Below are 19,192 nucleotides of genomic sequence, written 5' to 3' on the forward strand. Positions count from 1 at the left end.
GTGTACATCAGTCAAGGGAAGACACCACTAGTACTGTCCAATATACGAGATGATAAGAATATAAAATTTAATTGCAACCTTCGACAAAGGAGGTAGCAGGATTTAATACACTGACGAGCAGCAACTACAGCCTCAGCGAAAAGTATCAGGACAGATTTGAAAGCAGAATAAATTTTCAGTTTAGTATACCAGTGAAGCGAACAAGGTATACAACATAGAAGTAAGCCAGTGATGTCCTGTGACAGTAACAGGGGATATGTAAAGGAAAAGGAATTGGGCACAATAAATTCAGCTATTAGGTTACAAATGAGGCATGTCTAAGGTATGGTCACTCTGTTTTCGCCGGAAAGAAAATGTGCAAATGATAAGAGACATAAGCGAAGCTTAGCGAGCTTACCTAAATTTGAGAGCCAACGTCGACACGGTGATGCCAAAGGAAACTGACAATGTTCACGTGAATCACTTATACCTTAATTTATTTCAACAACTACAGAGGAAAAGCCGGCCGGCACAACGGCATCAGCGCTACGACGTAGCACGCGACTTGCCCTTGAACTGTTGGATTCGCTCCTCGATGACTGGCCTGAAATGCCTGATGAGGCCCTGCACAGGCCAGGCTGCGCCGTCTCCCAGGGCGCAGATGGTGTGACCCTCAATCTGCTTGCTGAGCTCGTAGATCATGTCGATCTCCTCGACGCGGGCGTCGCCGCTTACGAACCGCGGCATGATCTTGTTGAGCCAGGTGACCCCCTCGCGGCACGGTGTGCACTGGCCGCAGCTCTCGTGCTTGTAGAACTCGATGAGGCGCGCGATGGCGCGAATGATGTCCGTCTGTCGGTTCATCACGATCACGGCCGCGGTGCCGAGACCCGTCTGCGCGGCGACTAGTGCGTCGAAGTCCATGAGCACGTCGTCACAGACGCTCTTCGGGATGACCGGCGTCGACGAGCCGCCCGGGATGATGCCAAGAAGGTTGTCCCAGCCGCCGATGACACCACCCGCGTGCCGCTCGATCAGTTCCTTCAGCGGGATCGACATCTCCTCCTCAACGGTGCACGGAGTGTTCACGTGCCCCGAGATGTTGAACAGCTTGGTGCCGCTGTTCCGCGTGCGGCCGAAGGAGGCAAACCACTCGCCACCCCGCCGGCAGATGGTCGGCGACACGGCCACCGTCTCAACGTTGGTCACGGTCGTGGGGCAGCCGAACACGCCCACGTCAGCCGGGAATGGCGGCTTCAGTCTGTGTCATGAGCGCACAAAAACATAGGGAAGGCTCTTTAAAGTGACGCTAAAGTGAAAAATTATTTCAACTCACATTCGCAAATTACACCTCCACGACACCAGTTCGTTATGGGTCCCTTAGTCAATCAAGTAAACCACTGTGACCTTTATTTAACACAACACAAAACTGACTTTTACCAAAACTGAAAACATGACATCAAATTGGTGCTTTTGCAAAAGGCAATACCTGCCTACTTCAATGCTAAGGTCAATATGTTGCGAGCACATTCACTGTTTAAAGACCATGATGTGCTTGTGAACACCAAAGGCAAAATTAGCAGATCCTTGTGCTGTGCTTCCAGTCAAGGGTTCACTGATGAAACACAACTGCGTATGACCGATCCTATTGTATAGTGCATAGTGTTCCTATTGTATAGTGCATAGCGACTGCAAAAAGAATATGTTTTCACATCTTCCAGCATAGCTCTGTGGCAAGCAGCAAACATGAATTGCAATGCAAGTGACAACTAACCCTTTTCATGTTAACAAGAAGCTCCACCCCCTGCCTCCAGTTACCATATCCAAGCATACTCAACACTCAGAAGCTCTCCAATCAGACAACCAGCGAAACAAACAGAAACTACCACATACACAGAATTGCGGGATTCCAAAATAACGATATAATTATAAGGCATGGCACAGGCGTGGCTTTACCTTCATGTAGGGGGCGGGGTGGAGTAGGTAGGGGACATGTGGAGACTGCATTGCCTGAGGGAGAAGGGAGCTGAGGAGAGTTCACACAGTCTGGTTTGACTTTCCCCTTCTGACGGAAATTGTTCACTTTTTATTTGGAAGTTTAAGGATGCTCATTCCTTATGTATGGTCATTACACATGGTAAATTTTAGCAACATACGGTAGACTCTCAGTAAACGGAAATCTCTTAAAAACGAGTCGCTGCTTAAATGGAACAACTGCCCCTAATATGATTGGTTTCGTGCCTTAATCCTAGCCCGCTGCTCACGTCTCAGTAAATGGAACTCCTGTTAAGCACAGCATATTTTAGTGGTTCCTTCAGATACTGTTTAACGAGAGTCTACTGCACACTCTCCCTAAACAAGTCCGGAAAAACAGGGGGGGGGGGAGGGGGGTGCCCGAGGAAGGGGTGCAAGAGGCCACGCCATAACTGAAGTCTCTTAGGATTGGCACACCAGAGCATGCACAGAGTAGAATTCAATGTGGTGTCTCGGTGGGCCAACTCTGTGGCAAAAAAGCGTCATGGCGATAGGGTGTATAATGTTCGTTATGGTGTCTAGGGAGTTGGGAACAGTTCTGACTGCACTCTTTCCAGAATCAGCATGGTTTACTCAACAGGAGCCTTCGAACACTAGGCCCAAGGCAAAGAAAGAAGCCTTTCCTTTAGAACTGGAATGTGGCGTTTCTCCCGAGCACAGAGACCGGCCCAGTTTACCCAGTACAAAAAAGAAAGAATGCTTGCCTTAACAAGTGTTTCAGCAAAGATGTGTTCACCTACCTCGGTTTGCCCTGCTTGCCTTCAATAGACTCGATTAGTGCCGTCTCCTCCCCACAGATGTATGCTCCCGCACCGCGGTGCACGAACACGTCAAAGTCGTAGCCAGAGCCACAAGCGTTCTTGCCAATCAGGCCGGCCTGGTACGCCTCCCGGATGGCAATCTGCAGGTTGGACGCCTCGTTGTAGAACTCGCCGCGGATGTAGATGTAGGCGGCGCAGGCGCCCATGGCACGGCCGGCGATGAGGCAGCCTTCCACGAGTGTGTGCGGGTCGTGCCGCATGATCTCCCTGTCCTTGCACGTCCCCGGCTCACCTGCATTTTGACAAGGCACGAGAGAAAACACGTTATTGCACAGGGACGGCATGAATCGAGTGAAGACCTCGCTCTGCGCCACAAGCCTTCTCCACTGTACTCGTTTTCATAAAAGGTTTTACTTCGACCAGCTACTCAAAACTCATTATCGTAATCGGCTCACACGGAAATAATAATAATAAACTGTTGGGGTTCTACATCCCAAAACCGCAATATGATTATGAGAGACACCATAGTGGAGGGCTCCGGAAATTTCAGCCACCCGAGGTTCCTTAACGTACACATAAATCTAAGCACACAGGTCTCTAGCATTCTTCCTCCATCAAAATGCGGCTGCCTTGGTCGGGATTCGATCCCGTGACCTTCGGGTCAGCAGTCGAGCACTGCAACAACTAGGCCACCACGACAGGTTGCTTGCACGGGAAATGAGAAGAGACTGAAGCAATAGGAGAATTGGGACACGTGTGTGTGCACAAGTTTGCCATCAATATTTGTTGCAGTAGGACTTCCTTGCACGCTAGTCGGTCCATAGCGAACTAGTGACATGAACAAGAAAGGAGGCGATTTATCTTGGTTTAACAGCACGAGTAAGTAGGTTGAGTTGTGTTCCTTGGTGCCTGCAGTATGTATAAAAGAGCCAGAGTGGAAATCATGACAAACAATTGGAAAATTTAGTGCCCTCTTTTCTTTTCACGTGTGTCATGTTTCTTCTTCTAGTTTTTCGGTGCCCTGCTAATTCATGCTGAAGTTATGCAACACCAACTCGCCCAAACAGCAACCCTTTTAAAGGGGAACTGAAGAGACGAAATGACTCCTTTCGTTTACTAAATTACCCTTTTGCAATACCAAAAATGTCACTCTTCCTACAAGAAGATGCTTCGTAAGCCTGGAAACATGAAGAAAAGGAAGTGCAGGTGGCAATGTCATTTTCAGGTTCCCGCAACAACTCACCGTGTAGTCACAGATTCTTACAGCGTCTTGCCGAGCCTACGCAAAACTATTAGCATTAAAAATTATTTGCATTGCATTCTAAGGAAGTTAGGTACAAGTTTCAGGAAACTTTCTGGAGCTAATGTCACCAAAATGTGAAAAAAAAATATGACATTAAAATCCATGATGTCACACTGACATTCAGGCTTTCAAGTTTCAGTGCAAAATTCAAATTTTCTCCATTCATGATGACCCTACGATGGCCAAATTAACGACAATTGTGTTTTCAAAGGATAATTTATCAGCCTAAACTGATTCAGTGTTTTACTTTAGTTTCCCTTTAACGGTACTGATCAAGTTTACTTTGAAGACCTTGTTCTGTGCTGAAAGTGTTCTCGTTTTTACCAGCTCACAATATATTTTACTTCAACCAGTTACACAAGGAAGAGTTGCTCCATTAGTCATAGTACGTGTCATTGCACACTGATCCATGTCCCTCCAAAATTTATGCTGACTCATTTTTCTCAAATAACCTCAAAAGACTGGAACCTTGGAAGATTTCCTGCTTGCAACACACCTATCCCTAACCCTAAGAGACACTAAAGTAGAGGCTGTATTTGTAATGGATTATTTTATTGAACATGATGAATTTGCAATATGTCAAAGCCATTTAAAGCTAGAGGCTTTTAAGTTTGAATGAGCAGTAGTGTACTTGAGTTCTGAACGATACCAGCAAAAATAATGCACCATCATTGGCACATTATGGCATCACTGTGCCATCATCGGCTACGATTGCCATGTCTTGAAATAGGTTAAAATGAAGAAAAAGAAGAAAAAGTGATATGAAGAACTATGGTAAACGCACAATCTTGAATTATCCCTAGAGATTGGAAAAGCACGATGCTTTCACACTTAAACACATTTAAATAGAAATGTTATGTTTGCTTAATATGTTAGACTAGTCGAGTTTACCTGAGTAAAAGGAAGTCAATCACAATTACTTCAGAAAATCTTAACAATGCTATTGGTCGCAATGTACCACTGTCGCTTTTCATATATGAGTGTTATATGCCTGGCTTTCACTGATTATTACCATAGCCGGAGATACACAAAAAGTTCTATAAACTCGAGATCCTAGTCGAACAAGAGGGTACCACCCTACACACACGCCGAGAAATATCAAAACACAGGAAATGAGGTACTGTTTACTCGTGGTTCGCGACGCCCGTTCAACTGCGCAGTTACGATCGACCGCTAAAAATCGATATTCTGCGAACTTTGCTTCAACACTGGAATGCACCGCTTTAGCCTTGTTCGTGCGCTAAACACTTATTTTGAAACAATTATAGACTTTGTGAACAGCAGCTAAAGGAGCCGGGATCGACGCAGTCGGATGGTTCTACTTTCGCAAACTGGAAGAACGCCAAGAGCTTGCTGTGACAAGCCCGTGATGTCTGCGAAGCGCACAGCCAAAGTTCGTACGGATATTTTGCTTCATTTCTTTTTCTCCTTCCTTGCAAGTACGCACCGTAGTCAGCAAAAGGCGTTATATGCGCTAACTCTAAAAGATTTTCCAGCGGCTGAGACGGGGGATGTTCAGCAGGTTCACAAACGTGGTTCAAATGGCAAGTCCCGAGTACCGTTTGAGTGTTAGCTCACACCGTAAGGTTACAAAGCATACTTTCTTGCAGTTGAGCAGTCGAATAAAACCCGGCGTTGAATAGACATGGACGACGTTAAGCACAGCCGCATAAACGTTGACCTGTGGCATTTTTCTGTCCCAGCTTGTAAACGTTACGAGACCTTCTTGTTTCGGATACCGTGCCTCATGTGAGCGAACGCGTTAACATACGCTGTGACAACCGGTGCAACGATCACTGGCCGCCTTCGGGACGCGCCGGTTATCGACAATAACCAGTCATTTCCGAAACACGCAACCAAACAAACAAAAAAGGGGTCAGTTCACCTTCATCGGCGTTGACTACCAGGTACTTTGGCCTGCCGTCCGAGGGCTTGTTCATGAAACTCCACTTTAAACCCGATGGGAATCCGGCGCCTCCCCGGCCCCGTAGACCGCTCTTCTTGATCTCGTCGATGATCCAGTCGGGTCCCTTGAGCACGATCTCCTTGGTCTTGTACCAGTCCCCGCGGCTCATGGCGCCCTTCAAACGCCAGTCGTGGCGACCGTACAGGTTCTGGAAGATGCGGTCCTCGTCCTTCAGCGGGCCGAATTTCGTCTTCGTCTGCGGAGGAGGGGTCGCCGGCGGTGCGCCCGCCGCCGCGGCATTGTAACGGCAAGAGGCAGACAGCGGGCCGCGGCCCCCGACCCGAATCAGGGTCTGGAGTCGCACCGAAACAGGCCAGCTGGTCGCCATTTTCTCCTTAGAAACCCCCCTGACCGTGAAAATAACGTCCGGCGACTGCTCCGCGATGCGGACCATAGAGTTTCTTATGCGGACAACTCTCCGTCGACGTCTCAAACCTTCTTGGTAGTTTCGGTTTCGGTGGTGTCGCGCATACCCTCACATTTACGAGCGCTTTGTCAAATAACTTCGGCTGCAAAGAGCCTTGCGGGCACTGAACGTATTCTGTGGTGCGATCTTGTACGCGTTACAAAATAAACACGGAGGCGTGGTATGACAACCAGCCGCACGTGACCGCACGCGATTGGTCAATGCAGAGCCGTGACGTCTGTCGCGGTTCAAATGGGCCATTCGCGTGCGGTCACGTGCGGCTGGATGTACTGCCACGCCTCCGTGTTTATTTTGTAACGCGTACAAGATCGCACCACTGGGCTACAATCTCGCACCTTCGAATGAAAAAAAACTATGAAAGCCACAGGGGTGTAGCCAGAAATATTTTTCGGGGGATTAAACCATATATTTTATGTATCGTGCGTGCGTTTTCATTTGTGCGTGTATATATACACATGCAAAATTTTAAAGGCAGCGTCTCCTGCGCCGCGCGGCGCAGCAGCCAGCCCCACACAGAAGTGGCTCCTGCGCCGCACGGAAGTGACGTCACTTTAAAAATTATTACTTAAAGCTATTTGAATGTATAAACTATTATTGTATAGTACGTTAAATTTACAAAAATATTACTAAACAGGTGTTTCAGGAGTCAGTTAGCCTATATTTGTTAATTAAGCACATATCACAAGCATTTTAAATACAGGGGGCGCCATGGGCGCTGCGGCTGCGAAAGGTAGTGGCAGAGATGGTAGCTGCGATGTGTGGTGGTGGTAACAACCTTATTGAAAACTCCGGCAAATTCGTGGCCTGGGCCTAGGCCGCCCCCAAGGAGGACCGAAGACCCTGTGTCGTCGTTGCCTGAAGGGATTGCTGGAAGCCCAGTTGATCCTGGAGGTTGGAGCTAGCTCGGCCGTCCACCGCGCCGTAGCTTCATCCGAGTGTGTGCACCATAAAGTTTCTCAGTGTGAAGTGTGTATTATTGTTGTTGGACGTACTGCATTTTCTAGATTGCAATGCCAAGCGTGTTGTTGTGGAAGGTGAAAGTGTCCTTGCCGCCGAGTTTTGCTTGTCGCGAAGGGCAAGGTCGACGATGAAATAAATGCTTTTGCACAGTTCGCGTGTGAATGTCCGGACGCACATGCATGAAACCCCACTGCGTCTGCGAAGTGTACTTACGAAGCCTGTGATCTCCGAAGGCCAAAGCTACTGCATTGCAGGCTGTTTTGCTAAGTGAGAAAACGTACGGCCGTTCTCATCCGTTGCTACGGAAATGCTCCCGTGCTGTCACAGGCCGTGCGTGTTATTCAGCAAGGCAGAGAAGCTGTTTTGTAGGTAGATGGGCTAATGCAGTTGGCACTTGCCCTTGGGTATCGTTTATCAAGTGCTAATCGCCTATAGCATTACTTTGGCACGTCAGTATTTTGAAGCGGCCTGCCGGTTACCTCGTCAGGTGGTGACGGTATGTTGAGCGACATAAAAAAAGTTTCCTGTTGCATATTCGGCGTGGCTACGTTGCAGTCCGCCTTTTTGTCATCAAAACTTTGATAAACCGTGGAAATCAACATTCCTGACACGTGTGCCGGAGAAACTGATGCAGCCAGCTGCATTTGAACTCTTCGTGTCCTCCTGCGTCTCGCCGATTAAGAACATTAATTCGCAAAACACTTTATCATAATAAATATAGCCAATTCTGCGAGGGTCATCATCAAAGGGCCTGTGGACAGGACCACCAGCAGCAAGTCAAGCTGACGGGAGGCCGATGAGGAGGCGCAAATGTAAAAACAATAGTAGCGCGACCAAAAAAAAAAAGTAAATAAAACAAACTGCGAAGGGGCTCGAACCAGCGACCTTACCCGTCCTTTATGTGCTGCGCTAGCTAACTACGCCACAGCTGCCGATCAGTTCGGAGGGTTTAACAAGCCGGTTTTGTATTGTAGTCACGCTGGACGTAACTTTAACATTTTTCATTTTTACGTCTGGACGTAACTTTCACAGCTTCTATTGTTACGTCTAGACGTAACGTTAGACACTCCCGACTATTCAAACCATATACTATTATTCAAACGAAGCGCCGAACCGGAAAAGTGCATGACGTCACATCCGTGCGGCGCAGCAGCCGTTTCTGTGTGGGCATGGCTCGTGCGCCGCGCGGCGCAGCAGTCTCTGCCAATTTTAAAATTCCGGGGGTGGGGAAAGGGGGGGCTTCACCCCCCCCCCCCCTGTCTACACCGGTGCAAAGCTAGTCAAGAAGTCATTTATAAATCAAAGTGTGCGGCGTGCGGAATAACTTGATGCGTCCACTGATCATCACAAATATTTATCCTTGCCTTTCTTTTGATCGTAGAAAAGCCACAATTACACCTCAGTGCAACTCTAATTACCACTGACGAAACGTTTCAAGAAAGATAAAGGCTGCACGCGATTTCCCGCGCACATATAAGGACGTTGACAGATATCGTGCACGGCAATTCATTGCATGAGCTCATCGGATGATCATCGGATGTTAACCACACAGTAGAAGCTGGCCATGTGCTTGTTCAACATGATTTGCAACGAGGCTGAGTGAGTGGTTTTGCTTTTTATCGGAGACACGCATGCATGCCGATATATTTTTTTATTTCAGGTTCTGCTTGAAAAGGATACTGTGTATAATGGTGATTGTATGTCTGATCGCTCTGTTGTACGCCTTAGTTTTCAAACCGGCTATTGAATCTTCGGGTGAGTGCGTTCATTTTTCAATAATTGCAATGCACGCAGCACTTAGTGATGTAATAGCTGCACATTAAATAAATAAACTCTGCTTGCCCTGCTTCCCCTGCGTATCCTTAATATTTGTTGTTTATTTTGACTGTTCAGATGATGACCCACCCCAGGCATTGATCAAAGCCTGGAAGAAAGCGTTGAAGACCGTCAAAAAGGAATCTGAGCAAATGATGGACCACAAAGAATTCAAAAACTGACAGTTCAAATTTCGCTGCCTCACGTCAGCCGCCACGTGACCATCAAGAACCTCTCGTTCCGAAGCTTCACTGTCGAAGCAAGTTGACTGTGCATATAAAGTGATCGTACAGGACATTTACGTTGTCAAATTTTCAAACACCATGTTTAGATCGATGTGCGGAACCAAATAGTGGTGAAAAGTTGCGTCAGAGATGTCTGAAGCTAACGTGAAAAAAAAAATTAATAATAATAATAGTCACAGCCACTAGATGCCGCCACATGTGCTCCTGTTTGCTAAAGTTGGTTTTCAAAAATACGCAACATTGACATCGTAATCTAATGTATACGAAAAATATATTAACAGGACTTTGTGGGCACATAATTCCTAAACCTCACGTACTATAATATGTATAAAGTTGCTTTGAGTACAAAATTATTTAGCTATATGACATTTGCGTCACTGGGGAGCAGTGGTATAGCTTAAAGTGAGGGCTATATATATCCGAACCAAATGCTTGTAGGGTGTACTTCCAAAGTACATATACTAAAATTGGAACGATACAGAGAAGATTAGCATGGCCCCTGCGCAAGGATGACACGCAAAATCGTGAAGCGTTCCACATTTTTTTCGTCACCTCAGCAGCTCGTTTGCACGCCACGTCGCTGTACTTTTTTTTAACCTTTCGCATTCGACGAAAGGCAGCTGGGTGTACAGACTATTATTGTGAATCGATTATGCGGCGTTTACATCTTTTCGTCGCATTTTCGGTCTTGCACTAATTTGTTTACAATTAATCTGTTCCTTCTCGCCTTGCTGTGATCTCTTTTGAACAGCTGTTATCACTAACCTAAGAAAGCTTATTCATTCGCATTAAAGTTCTATTCGATCACCAGCCTTTCGAGCGACTTGTGTTTTTACAATATCATAGAAACGTCGCCGTGTGCGAAGTCCGCGAAGTTGTACGGCAAACCCGGTGCCCGCAGCTTACAGAAAATTGCGGTGTTCACCTGCAAGCGTTCGATCATTCATACATGCAATTATAGAGTTACCTTAAAAGCTGTAAACTTTCCTTATCTTGTACATAGTGTAGGTGGCGATGCTTTTTGCACTTGAATTCAACGGGGGTCAGCCCTTGTTTTGAATATACGCGCCGATTATGTTAACTCATACATCAGCCACGAGAGGGCGGGACTGAGCAGATGCGCGTTTGTTTTGTTCTGAAGACAAATCATTTTAGGTAGGAAGTCTACTCGTTCAGATAAACAGTTATTATTATAATAGATCTTTGCTAAGTACCATAATACTTGTACACAATTGCCCAATCTACAAATTACTAGCCACTCTAATTCAAAGTCGTTAAGTATTGAAGAGGCTTCACCGCTTCCTAGCTGCGGTCAAATTCTTGACTATATATAGTCGAACGAAAGGAAGCATGGTGTACTTCCAAAGTACATATACTAAAATTGGAACGATACAGAGAAGATTAGCATGGCCCCTGCGCAAGGATGACACGCAAAATCGTGAAGCGTTCCACATTTTTTTGTGATTTCAGGACTGGAACATGTTTGCTCACACTTTAACTTACATCAGCAGTACGCGATATTCATTTCATTATTTTTTTTTAAAGTATCGTATTCGAGATTCAGAAAAGGCTGGTTTCCCACGTTTAATTTTCGTTCGTTTCTGTCGGTGCCGCGCTAAATTTTTTACATTAACTTCCTACTCGCCCTGTTGTCATCTCTTTTGAACAGCTTTTGTCACCAGCCTTGAAAGTTTATTCGTTCACAATAGTAGTATATTCTATCATTGAATTACCTGATAAGCTGTAGCTTCTGTTACTCGTATAATGTACAAGTCGCAAGTGCTATTGAATTTGAATTTAACCGAGGTTAGTCTTGTTTTGAATTTACGCGCCCTCATTTGTTAACGTGCGTATAACCCACCAGAGGGCGATACTGAGTGGATGCGTTTGCCTTGTTCTGAAGAGAGATTATTTTATTTAATAGCGCTATGCGAACAAATAAAGAGTCAGTAATATAAAAAGTCCTTGCTAAGTAACCCGATACTTGTAAAAAATTGCACTATGTGTAGATTACTAACCGCTGTGATGTCAAATCTTGAAGTACTGAAGAGGCGTGACTGCGTCGTGTGTACCGTCGAATCCATGACTATATATAATTGAACGAATAGTTATACAGTGTACTTCCAAAGTACATATACTAAAATTGGAACGATACAGAGAAGATTAGCATGGCCCCTGCGCAAGGATGACACGCAAAATCGTGAAGCGTTCCACATTTTTTTGTACTTTTTTTTTTGCACATAAAATCAATGCTTCAGTTACAGTGTTTATTTGCGCAAAGGCTTTTCGTTACTTAACTTATTTTTCTAAAAACACGTAAGTGCCATACATTTTTCGGTAGGTATGCCTTTTCGGTATTTCTTTTTTTTTTTTTTCGTGCCTTCGTAAGTACGACCAGACTCTGGACGACAAAAACACGATGCTGTTTACTGATGTCCTTTCAGCAGTTAGCAGCAGTATCAGTAATCGATCCCACGGTAGTATCAGTTTATCATTAGACGTTTTAAATACGGTTTATCGTTAACGGTTTGTCATTAGACATACGCTGGGTTGCGCAAACTCCACCTGACAAGCGTACACATAACGTAGTGACTAGAATATCGCAAACGTTCTGGGAAATGTTCCAGAATATTCAAACGGCGACGCCATCTCAAAAGAACACGTAGCCGACGTAGCTTGCTCTGGAAAGCTGTTGACTAGCCCAGCCGTTCGCAACTTCCTTCGCATGAGACGCAGTTTCCGATTGTCATACAATTTCGAACATTGACTTCGTGGTACTGTAGTACTCGCAAACGATTAAAAAAAATAAATAAAAGTACCCGTTAGTATCAGACTATGGTATCAGGGACCGTAGTATCACTTAAGCAGGCGCTGGCTTAAGTGTGGTGTGACTGTGTAATGCCCTCAAGTTTAAGCGCTGAGCAGAGCATCTCCGGCGTGGTCTAGTGGCTAGGATATCTGGCTTTCACCCAGAAGGCCCGGGTTCGATTCCCGGCGTCGGAAAAGTTCGGTCTCATGGTGTAATGGTTAGCACTCTGGACTCTGAATCCAGCGATCCGAGTTCAAATCTCGGTGAGACCTGCTTTTTTTTTTTTTTCGAAACCGGCTAATTATTGCAATTTTCGTTCACGGAGCTTTTAATGCCATTTGCGTCCATGTTGCGTGCCTTCGTGTGACTGGGTCGCTAGCGGGGCGTTGCTTTTGGCGAGAACACGAGTGAAACATTACCATGCTTTCTTTTTTTGGTGTAACATTTTTTACGGTGCGCATCATTGATACTTCAGGTGAGGGGCGGCAGCTAGGTGGGGAAGTCAAGAAAGATAAAAATAAATCTGCCATTGTCGTAATCATAATTTCAAATTTATGTTTTTACTTGTGCAACGTTCATTCCAACCACACTGCCCACGTAACTTATGCCTCTGTAAGCTGAGCGTGTTGGTTGGTGTTCAGATAAATATCGTGCAGCGCTCACGAGCAGGACGACGGACTGAAGACGCACACGAGACAGGCGTTGACTCTCAACTGAAGCTTATTTCGAAAAGCAAGGATTACTAGGAATGAAGAAAGGAACACCAGGCCATAATTGCCATGTGGGGCAGCAAGATTGGCACACTACATTAAAAAGCGAAAACCGCGACACTGATAAAAATTGATGGTTTTATGCCCACGGTGCACCTTACCTGATCAGTGCTTACCTGATGCCTCCGCATCAGGTAAGCACTTATCATAATACGAAATATCAGATGTTGAAATAAACGTTGGAAGTCAGTGCCCGTTCTGTCGTTATTCATTTCGTCCTCATTCGTGCGCAAGATGGAAATGGTCACAAAATGGAGTCTAGCACAAATATATGGAAGCTGAAACAAGCGCGCCGTGTCATATTGATGTTCACAACTTCGAAAAAAAAAATACGAAAAAAATGCAAAAAGTGTGAGGTCAAATTCTCCCATCGAGTTATGAATCAATAGTTTCCTATTTACTGACAACTGAACATTACCGGGAGGTAACTCATGGGATCCGGACCTACACGTTCAACAGGTACCGCGTTGCGCCTTTTATAAGCCACCATTGCCGACCCGCACGAAACCAAAGGCCGGGCCTAAACGGGCCGCAAAAATGCGAGAAAAACTGCTCATTAAGCTGGTCATGAAGAAAAACAGGCGAAACATGCTCACAGCGCACTTACCTATAAGTCAACCACGCCGGATGATAGCGCGATTTTCCTCGTAAAGCACTATTGCCGTGCAGTAAAGAGGCCCGGCAGCGTGAACTATACTAACGCGCCAAGGCGCGGTACATTTGAATGCACGCTCGAGACGTTGCTGGCTTTAGGATGCATTTTATTGTGTTTCGGTCACAAAAATGAATAAAACCGATAATAACGGCACACATACGTGCACACAAGGTTGAAATGAACAGTCAAAAGACATTAAAACGTAAATGCTTAAAATCACTAGCACTATGATCAAAACAACCCCAATTCAGAATATATACATTTTGACAATAAACATGAACAGGTAAGGACAAAGTATTAAAAATATGTACTAAACTGTTTCACGATTTGGCAGACGACCAGTATGTACACTTGTGCATTACACATGATTGAAGGAAGCATCGCTTTATTCTGTTTTTTAATTTCTCACACAAAGAAATGAACATTCTCCATGCACATCATAGGATCACGAACACCACTTGAAGAATGTTGCAGCTCCACTGCTGGTGAATTTACACAAATGTCACGTATCTTGGTGTACAAAAATGGCGCAGACAGTCTCATTCTGTTCGACGACCGTGACTCGTGCACAGTCAGTGTGTGGTCAGTGTTAACGACACGTGAGAAGGCCCACGCCGAGACAATGGCCGGGAATGCAGCCGGAACTATCCACGTGCAGCCTGAAAGCCCTGTTGGTTTCACGCGCCCACTTCTTGCATTGGCGACAGCACGGTGGACATCTCCAGGTTACGATGGCCGGAGAGCCGCCTGCTTGTGTTTGCCTGCGAAGATGTGAAAACGGCATTCCGTGTCAAGCCGTCACAGTTTGAGACACCATCCACCTCCCAATTAACACGAGGGGCGCCACGGTTTTTAAACAGACCTGCAATAGACCACGTTATGAGGTCCCATTAGTGCGACCCGGCAATGCTTTTTGGGCATACTAAGCCAGAAAACAGGCCTCATCTGTAGTTAAGGCTTCTGTCCGATGTGTGACCTCTCTGTCCACTCTTGCGTAAATAGGCTTATTAAATATCTTTGCAACATATTTGGTCGATGTAGAGGGTTACTAAGCTGCAAAACAGATGTTGACAATTTCCTTTATCTAGAAGTGCGGTACTCCAGGAGAATTGCTTACTAACAGAGGCCCGCACTAACTGTCCAGAGTAATAGATGACATTCTGCAATCGTGCTCTACTCAGCACAATGTTGCCAGCACCCAAGACAATGGCCTCTCTGAACGACTGACCCGCATGCTGAGGACAATCTTGCAATGTATGTTTGCAATGTATGTTTCCAGGGGCCGCAGTGACACGCCATGCTGCAAGTTGGCGACTCATGATGTTGGGAGCATCTCAGGAGAACCAGTATGATCTCTAACACATAAACCCTTATTACCGTCCTAGCCCCTTAGTGCTGCTATGGACTCCATTTTGATACATAAATAGTAGGGATGGGCAAATTTTCGGGCGCTTCGAATATTCGAACGAATATTACAGTATTCAAATTCGCTTCGACACAAATTTATATAGTTCGAAATGAACGAATGCATGTACAGGGTCTGCCGAGTGTTCCCAGGCCACGCTGGCATAGGAATACATGGGATAGTGGCCTGGGAACTTTTGACAGATCCTGTACATGTGAACGTGTGTAATCGCCCTGTAGAGGTGGTTTCACTGCAGCGTGTAAGTGCTACGCCGTGAAACCACCTGTCCAGGGGAAATCCACACTGCCACGAAGCTACACTTCAAGTATATACTACCTTCACCTCAATTACTTATTTTTAGGGGCGTAGCTCCTCTTAGTCTAACCTTGTCACGTCTCCGTTGTCCGGCATAAACGGATCTCCCGTTTGATGCAATAGATGGCGCTGTCTCATAGAAGTACATACAAACTGCAGTTCAGGGACGATATTCTAGATGGCGCTGTACACAATCTGTGTCGTCATCACCTTTTCTCGTCTCAATTCCTAGATGGCGTTGGTCCAATAGAATTGTGTGCAATATGGCGCTTGTGTTAATTGACACTAGATGGCGCTGGAAGTGCCGCTGCTCTCCGATTGGCTGCTGCGCGGGATGCGCGGGGAGCGAGCTCCTCTCTCATTCTCCTGGATCGTCACCGTACGTCGCCGTACGATGCGCAGCGGTGGGCGCTCGCTTGCGGCAGCCAGGCGGATCCCGTGATGGTGCGCGCCAAGGACGCCGCTGCGAAACGGGCTCAACGAGAAGCAAATCCCGAGACCATGATTGCTTCAGGAGCTTTGCCCAAGCTTTTCATCATTCACCCGTGGATATGCTGTAATTTTTTTAATTCTTAAAGATATTGCGCAAGTCAGTCGGGTCATGACAAAAATGCAAATTTTACTTAATAGTATGTTATATATGCTATTCGAACTATTCGACTAGAATTTTTTCGACCAACTTACTATTCGTTTTGAACCTGATAGTTACAGAATGAAAATACAGTGGACTCTTGTTAAACAGAACCTGAAGGGACGAGGATGAGGTGTTCCGTTTAACAGGAGTTCCACTTACTGAGGGTGGAGCAGGGATGCAGAAGTTTGAAACCAATCATAATAGGGGCAGTTGTTACGTATAAGCAGCAGCTCTGTTTAAGAGGTTTCCGTTTACCGAGAGAGTACTGTAGTTACGCCAGCAGCGGAATGCTGACACTGACCAGCTTTGGCCGGTTAAATGCTTAATTAAGAGCAACTGAAATTGTTCCCACACCGACCCTGCGCTTGACCTGTACATCTGGCGAGGACGGACTCCATGCCTCCGCGGCCGAGTCGTCTGAGCTGTCTGGAGGGTGGATGTGCACAAAGCGCTTCTTGAGTGCGTTAGCCAGCATGCCAGCCGGATCCGTAGCCGTGGACGAGTCTGGCTCTCCACTCTTCCGCAGAGGAGTGCCACTTGGTGACCTGCAAAATGCATCGAACATGGCCAAACAATGTTCATGGCTTATTAGTGCAGAATTATGTACTAAGTGAAGCATGGCCTAAAGAGACACATACGGTACAGCCAACTCTTGATATGGTGAACTTCAATATAATGAAGTAGTAGTACTTAGGTAGTGTAAAACTCTAGCTTCGGTGTCACAACACTGTGTGCAACACCCGCTGTATCGATGACAGGTTGGGATGACTTAACGAAATGTGCTCTTATAGTGCAGCGAAAGCTCGTTAATTTCAACCCATAAAATCGGATAATTCGGACATGTTCTCTGGTCCCGGCAAGCATATGTATTGTTTAATTTCTGTCAATATTATCAGGATGGCGCAGTAAATCTAATATGGTGCACTTTGGCGCAGGAGTGGAATCACTGCTTTCTGTCATTCCAAAGTTCGTGATGAGCCCACCCGTTGAGTCGCATCGTATGATGCACACACATACATACACACACACACATACACACAGAAAGATACAACACTGTCATAAGGGTAGCATCGGTTCTCTCACTTTTCGACCTTCTTTAGCTTGACCGTGCTGAGACCCTTGAGGACTTCTGCGAGCATCGCCTCGTGAGACTTTTCCACCTGCGCTCTCGTTGGGTCCCGGGGGCGTTGCTGCAAATAAAAAATACGGAAGAATGCATGCAGCAGCACAGCGACAGCTTCATAAAAACTTTTAAGCCATTTGGCCCAGTAGTGCACGTGCATAAAAAGGCATGCAGCATTATTTCCTAAGAGTGCACTTTTTGTTTTTTTAGTAAAGCATTGAGGATAAACCATGCAAGGACACAAAAAGCACAAGCCTTATGAAGGACACAGAGGGGCCCGTCAAAATGGGAAATGTACAGGCTGTTTCACACATAGGGGAATTCTAGGATTGCATAGTATCACCATGCGGCGAGCACTGCAGTCGGGCGCCGGCAGCAGCTCGAGCTCGCGCAGGTGCAGACGCTCAAAATGCGTAGCTATGGCGACGTGCACTGACCGCATTGTCGGGAAGCGTGCTACTTTCAGGGGCAGCGCTTGGGAGACCAAGCACGTTGTGTGCACATTTTGGTGCCTCTTGTCGCGGCGTATTACGGTAGCACACGCAGTGAAGAAAAAAATTGGGGGACCCTTAAGCTTCGCCTTTAAGAGTTGAACGCGATAGCGAAATCCGGCCCCCAGTGTGCACATCAACCACTAAGTGCATACTTATTAATGTGTATTGTTATACACACACGCACGCACGCGCACGAATTGTACAGGCTTTCGATCTAAAGCAAGAGCCGCATGGCCTCCAAGATATACGCCGCGCGCCCGCCCTCTCGGATGCCATCCAAGTCGAGACATATTTCTCACAATGCCTCACAGATGGCAGCACATTATCTAGTGTTTGCTGCGTTGGCTTGATATGTTTTCCGCTAGATGGACATAGTTGTCCGTTTTTAGAGCTGTTTGAAAGTTCGTGTGTGTATTTAGCGGCGATGGCTGCACTATCCCGGCCTTTTTCGACGTAGTTTGATGGCCTCGCGATTGCGCCTACAAATCCCCGTATGGGCTCGTTTTCGTCGTGACACCTGCCGATCAAAATGCGTTGAGACTCCTTTCACTACATGACATTTATGTAGTGTTTTTTTCCAAAGCAGCTGCAAGTAACATCGTGGCTTTATGGTAAGACACCTACCTGCCACGCGAACGGCCCGGGTTCGATCCTCATTGGGACCGAAGATTTTATCGTTTATTTTATTCGCTACTTTCTCGATTTTTCGCTCACGGATGATTTTTCGCTCACAACCAACGGTGCCGACGCCGACACCGGAATTTCTGCAACACGAGCTCTCTAACGCTATCGCGTTAATATACGTGCACGCTCCAGTAACCTGGCTTTTCGGGCAAACAAACGAAGCATGCTGTCAAAAGAGGTTTGTAGAACCCCACTTTTGCCAATGAAGGCTCAGAGGTTGGCATCGCACCACGTTTGGTAAAGATTCCTACAGTAATGATGAAATCCGCGCACTGTCCATGAGAGTAGCACGTGCGCTTCCAGAAAATGAGGCCAGCGCAGGCCGCCGTAGCAGACTACGTGGCTTAAGACTCTGTTTTCGACTGCTTGCGCATGTGTGAGCTGCTGCCACTGCCCGACTCCAGTGCTCGCCGCATCGCGACGCCATGCACTCCAAGTTTTCCCCTAAGTGTGAAACAGCCTGTACATGGGTGAAACATTACAACAGGCTAGTTAGTATTCAATGCTCTTGTATTTAGTGCATAATCTACAATGATAGCATGCACGACATGCTAGAGACACAGAGCGCTCATGTTTTCTTTTGTCTGGCACCCCTTTAGCACATACCTTGCGGATAACCACCTGGGCGGGCGCAAAGAAGTTTGGAGGCGGTGGTGGCGGAGGCGGAGGAGGTGGCATAGACGGTGGTGGCAGAGTAACTGCGCTGGGAGCAGAAGCTACTGAGTAGCTCCTGCGCACCTCGGCACCTGCAACATAATGAACTGAGTAATCGCATGACTCATGAAGTCTAAAGGGATCCTAATTAGAAAAACC

General features: G+C 46.4%; 2 protein-coding genes and 5 non-coding genes across 9 annotated transcripts; 5 read left to right on the forward strand and 2 right to left on the reverse strand.

The window, feature by feature from the left end:
• Nucleotides 1-459: 459 nt before the first annotated feature.
• On the reverse strand, nt 460-6,392 carry LOC119372016 (NADH dehydrogenase [ubiquinone] flavoprotein 1, mitochondrial). Its single transcript, XM_037642450.2, has 3 exons — nt 5,963-6,392; nt 2,754-3,066; nt 460-1,240 (listed from the first exon to the last, which is right to left on the reverse strand). The coding sequence occupies exons 1-3, from the start codon at nt 6,369-6,371 to the stop codon at nt 526-528; spliced, it is 1,437 nt and encodes a 478-aa protein (XP_037498378.1). The 5' UTR covers nt 6,372-6,392; the 3' UTR covers nt 460-525.
• Nucleotides 6,393-9,931: 3,539 nt separating this feature from the next.
• LOC119372826 (U6 spliceosomal RNA) lies at nt 9,932-10,034 on the forward strand. The gene has a single exon (XR_005179717.1). It is a non-coding gene; the product is annotated as a U6 spliceosomal RNA (small nuclear RNA).
• Nucleotides 10,035-10,845: 811 nt separating this feature from the next.
• Nucleotides 10,846-10,948, forward strand: LOC119372828 (U6 spliceosomal RNA). The gene has a single exon (XR_005179718.1). It is a non-coding gene; the product is annotated as a U6 spliceosomal RNA (small nuclear RNA).
• A 659-nt stretch (nt 10,949-11,607) lies between these two features.
• Nucleotides 11,608-11,710, forward strand: LOC119372829 (U6 spliceosomal RNA). The gene has a single exon (XR_005179719.1). It is a non-coding gene; the product is annotated as a U6 spliceosomal RNA (small nuclear RNA).
• A 711-nt stretch (nt 11,711-12,421) lies between these two features.
• Trnae-uuc (transfer RNA glutamic acid (anticodon UUC)) lies at nt 12,422-12,493 on the forward strand. Its single transcript has one exon. It is a non-coding gene; the product is annotated as a tRNA-Glu (tRNA).
• A 6-nt stretch (nt 12,494-12,499) lies between these two features.
• Nucleotides 12,500-12,571, forward strand: Trnaq-cug (transfer RNA glutamine (anticodon CUG)). Its single transcript has one exon. It is a non-coding gene; the product is annotated as a tRNA-Gln (tRNA).
• Nucleotides 12,572-14,174: 1,603 nt separating this feature from the next.
• Nucleotides 14,175-19,121, reverse strand: LOC125760218 (mitochondrial fission regulator 2-like). 3 transcript variants are annotated; one of them, XM_049420005.1, is made up of 4 exons: nt 18,986-19,121; nt 17,162-17,268; nt 16,449-16,623; nt 14,175-14,485 (listed from the first exon to the last, which is right to left on the reverse strand). In XM_049420005.1, the coding sequence occupies exons 1-4, from the start codon at nt 19,055-19,057 to the stop codon at nt 14,402-14,404; spliced, it is 438 nt and encodes a 145-aa protein (XP_049275962.1). In that variant the 5' UTR covers nt 19,058-19,121; the 3' UTR covers nt 14,175-14,401. The 3 variants fall into 3 exon arrangements, with proteins under 3 accessions (XP_049275962.1, XP_049275961.1, XP_049275963.1); XM_049420004.1 differs by having other exon boundaries at nt 16,437-16,623; XM_049420006.1 differs by having other exon boundaries at nt 16,433-16,623.
• Between the last annotated feature and the right edge of the window lie 71 nt (nt 19,122-19,192).

This window comes from Rhipicephalus sanguineus, chromosome 10 (genome assembly GCF_013339695.2).
Source record: "Rhipicephalus sanguineus isolate Rsan-2018 chromosome 10, BIME_Rsan_1.4, whole genome shotgun sequence".
Taxonomy (NCBI): domain Eukaryota; kingdom Metazoa; phylum Arthropoda; class Arachnida; order Ixodida; family Ixodidae; genus Rhipicephalus; species Rhipicephalus sanguineus.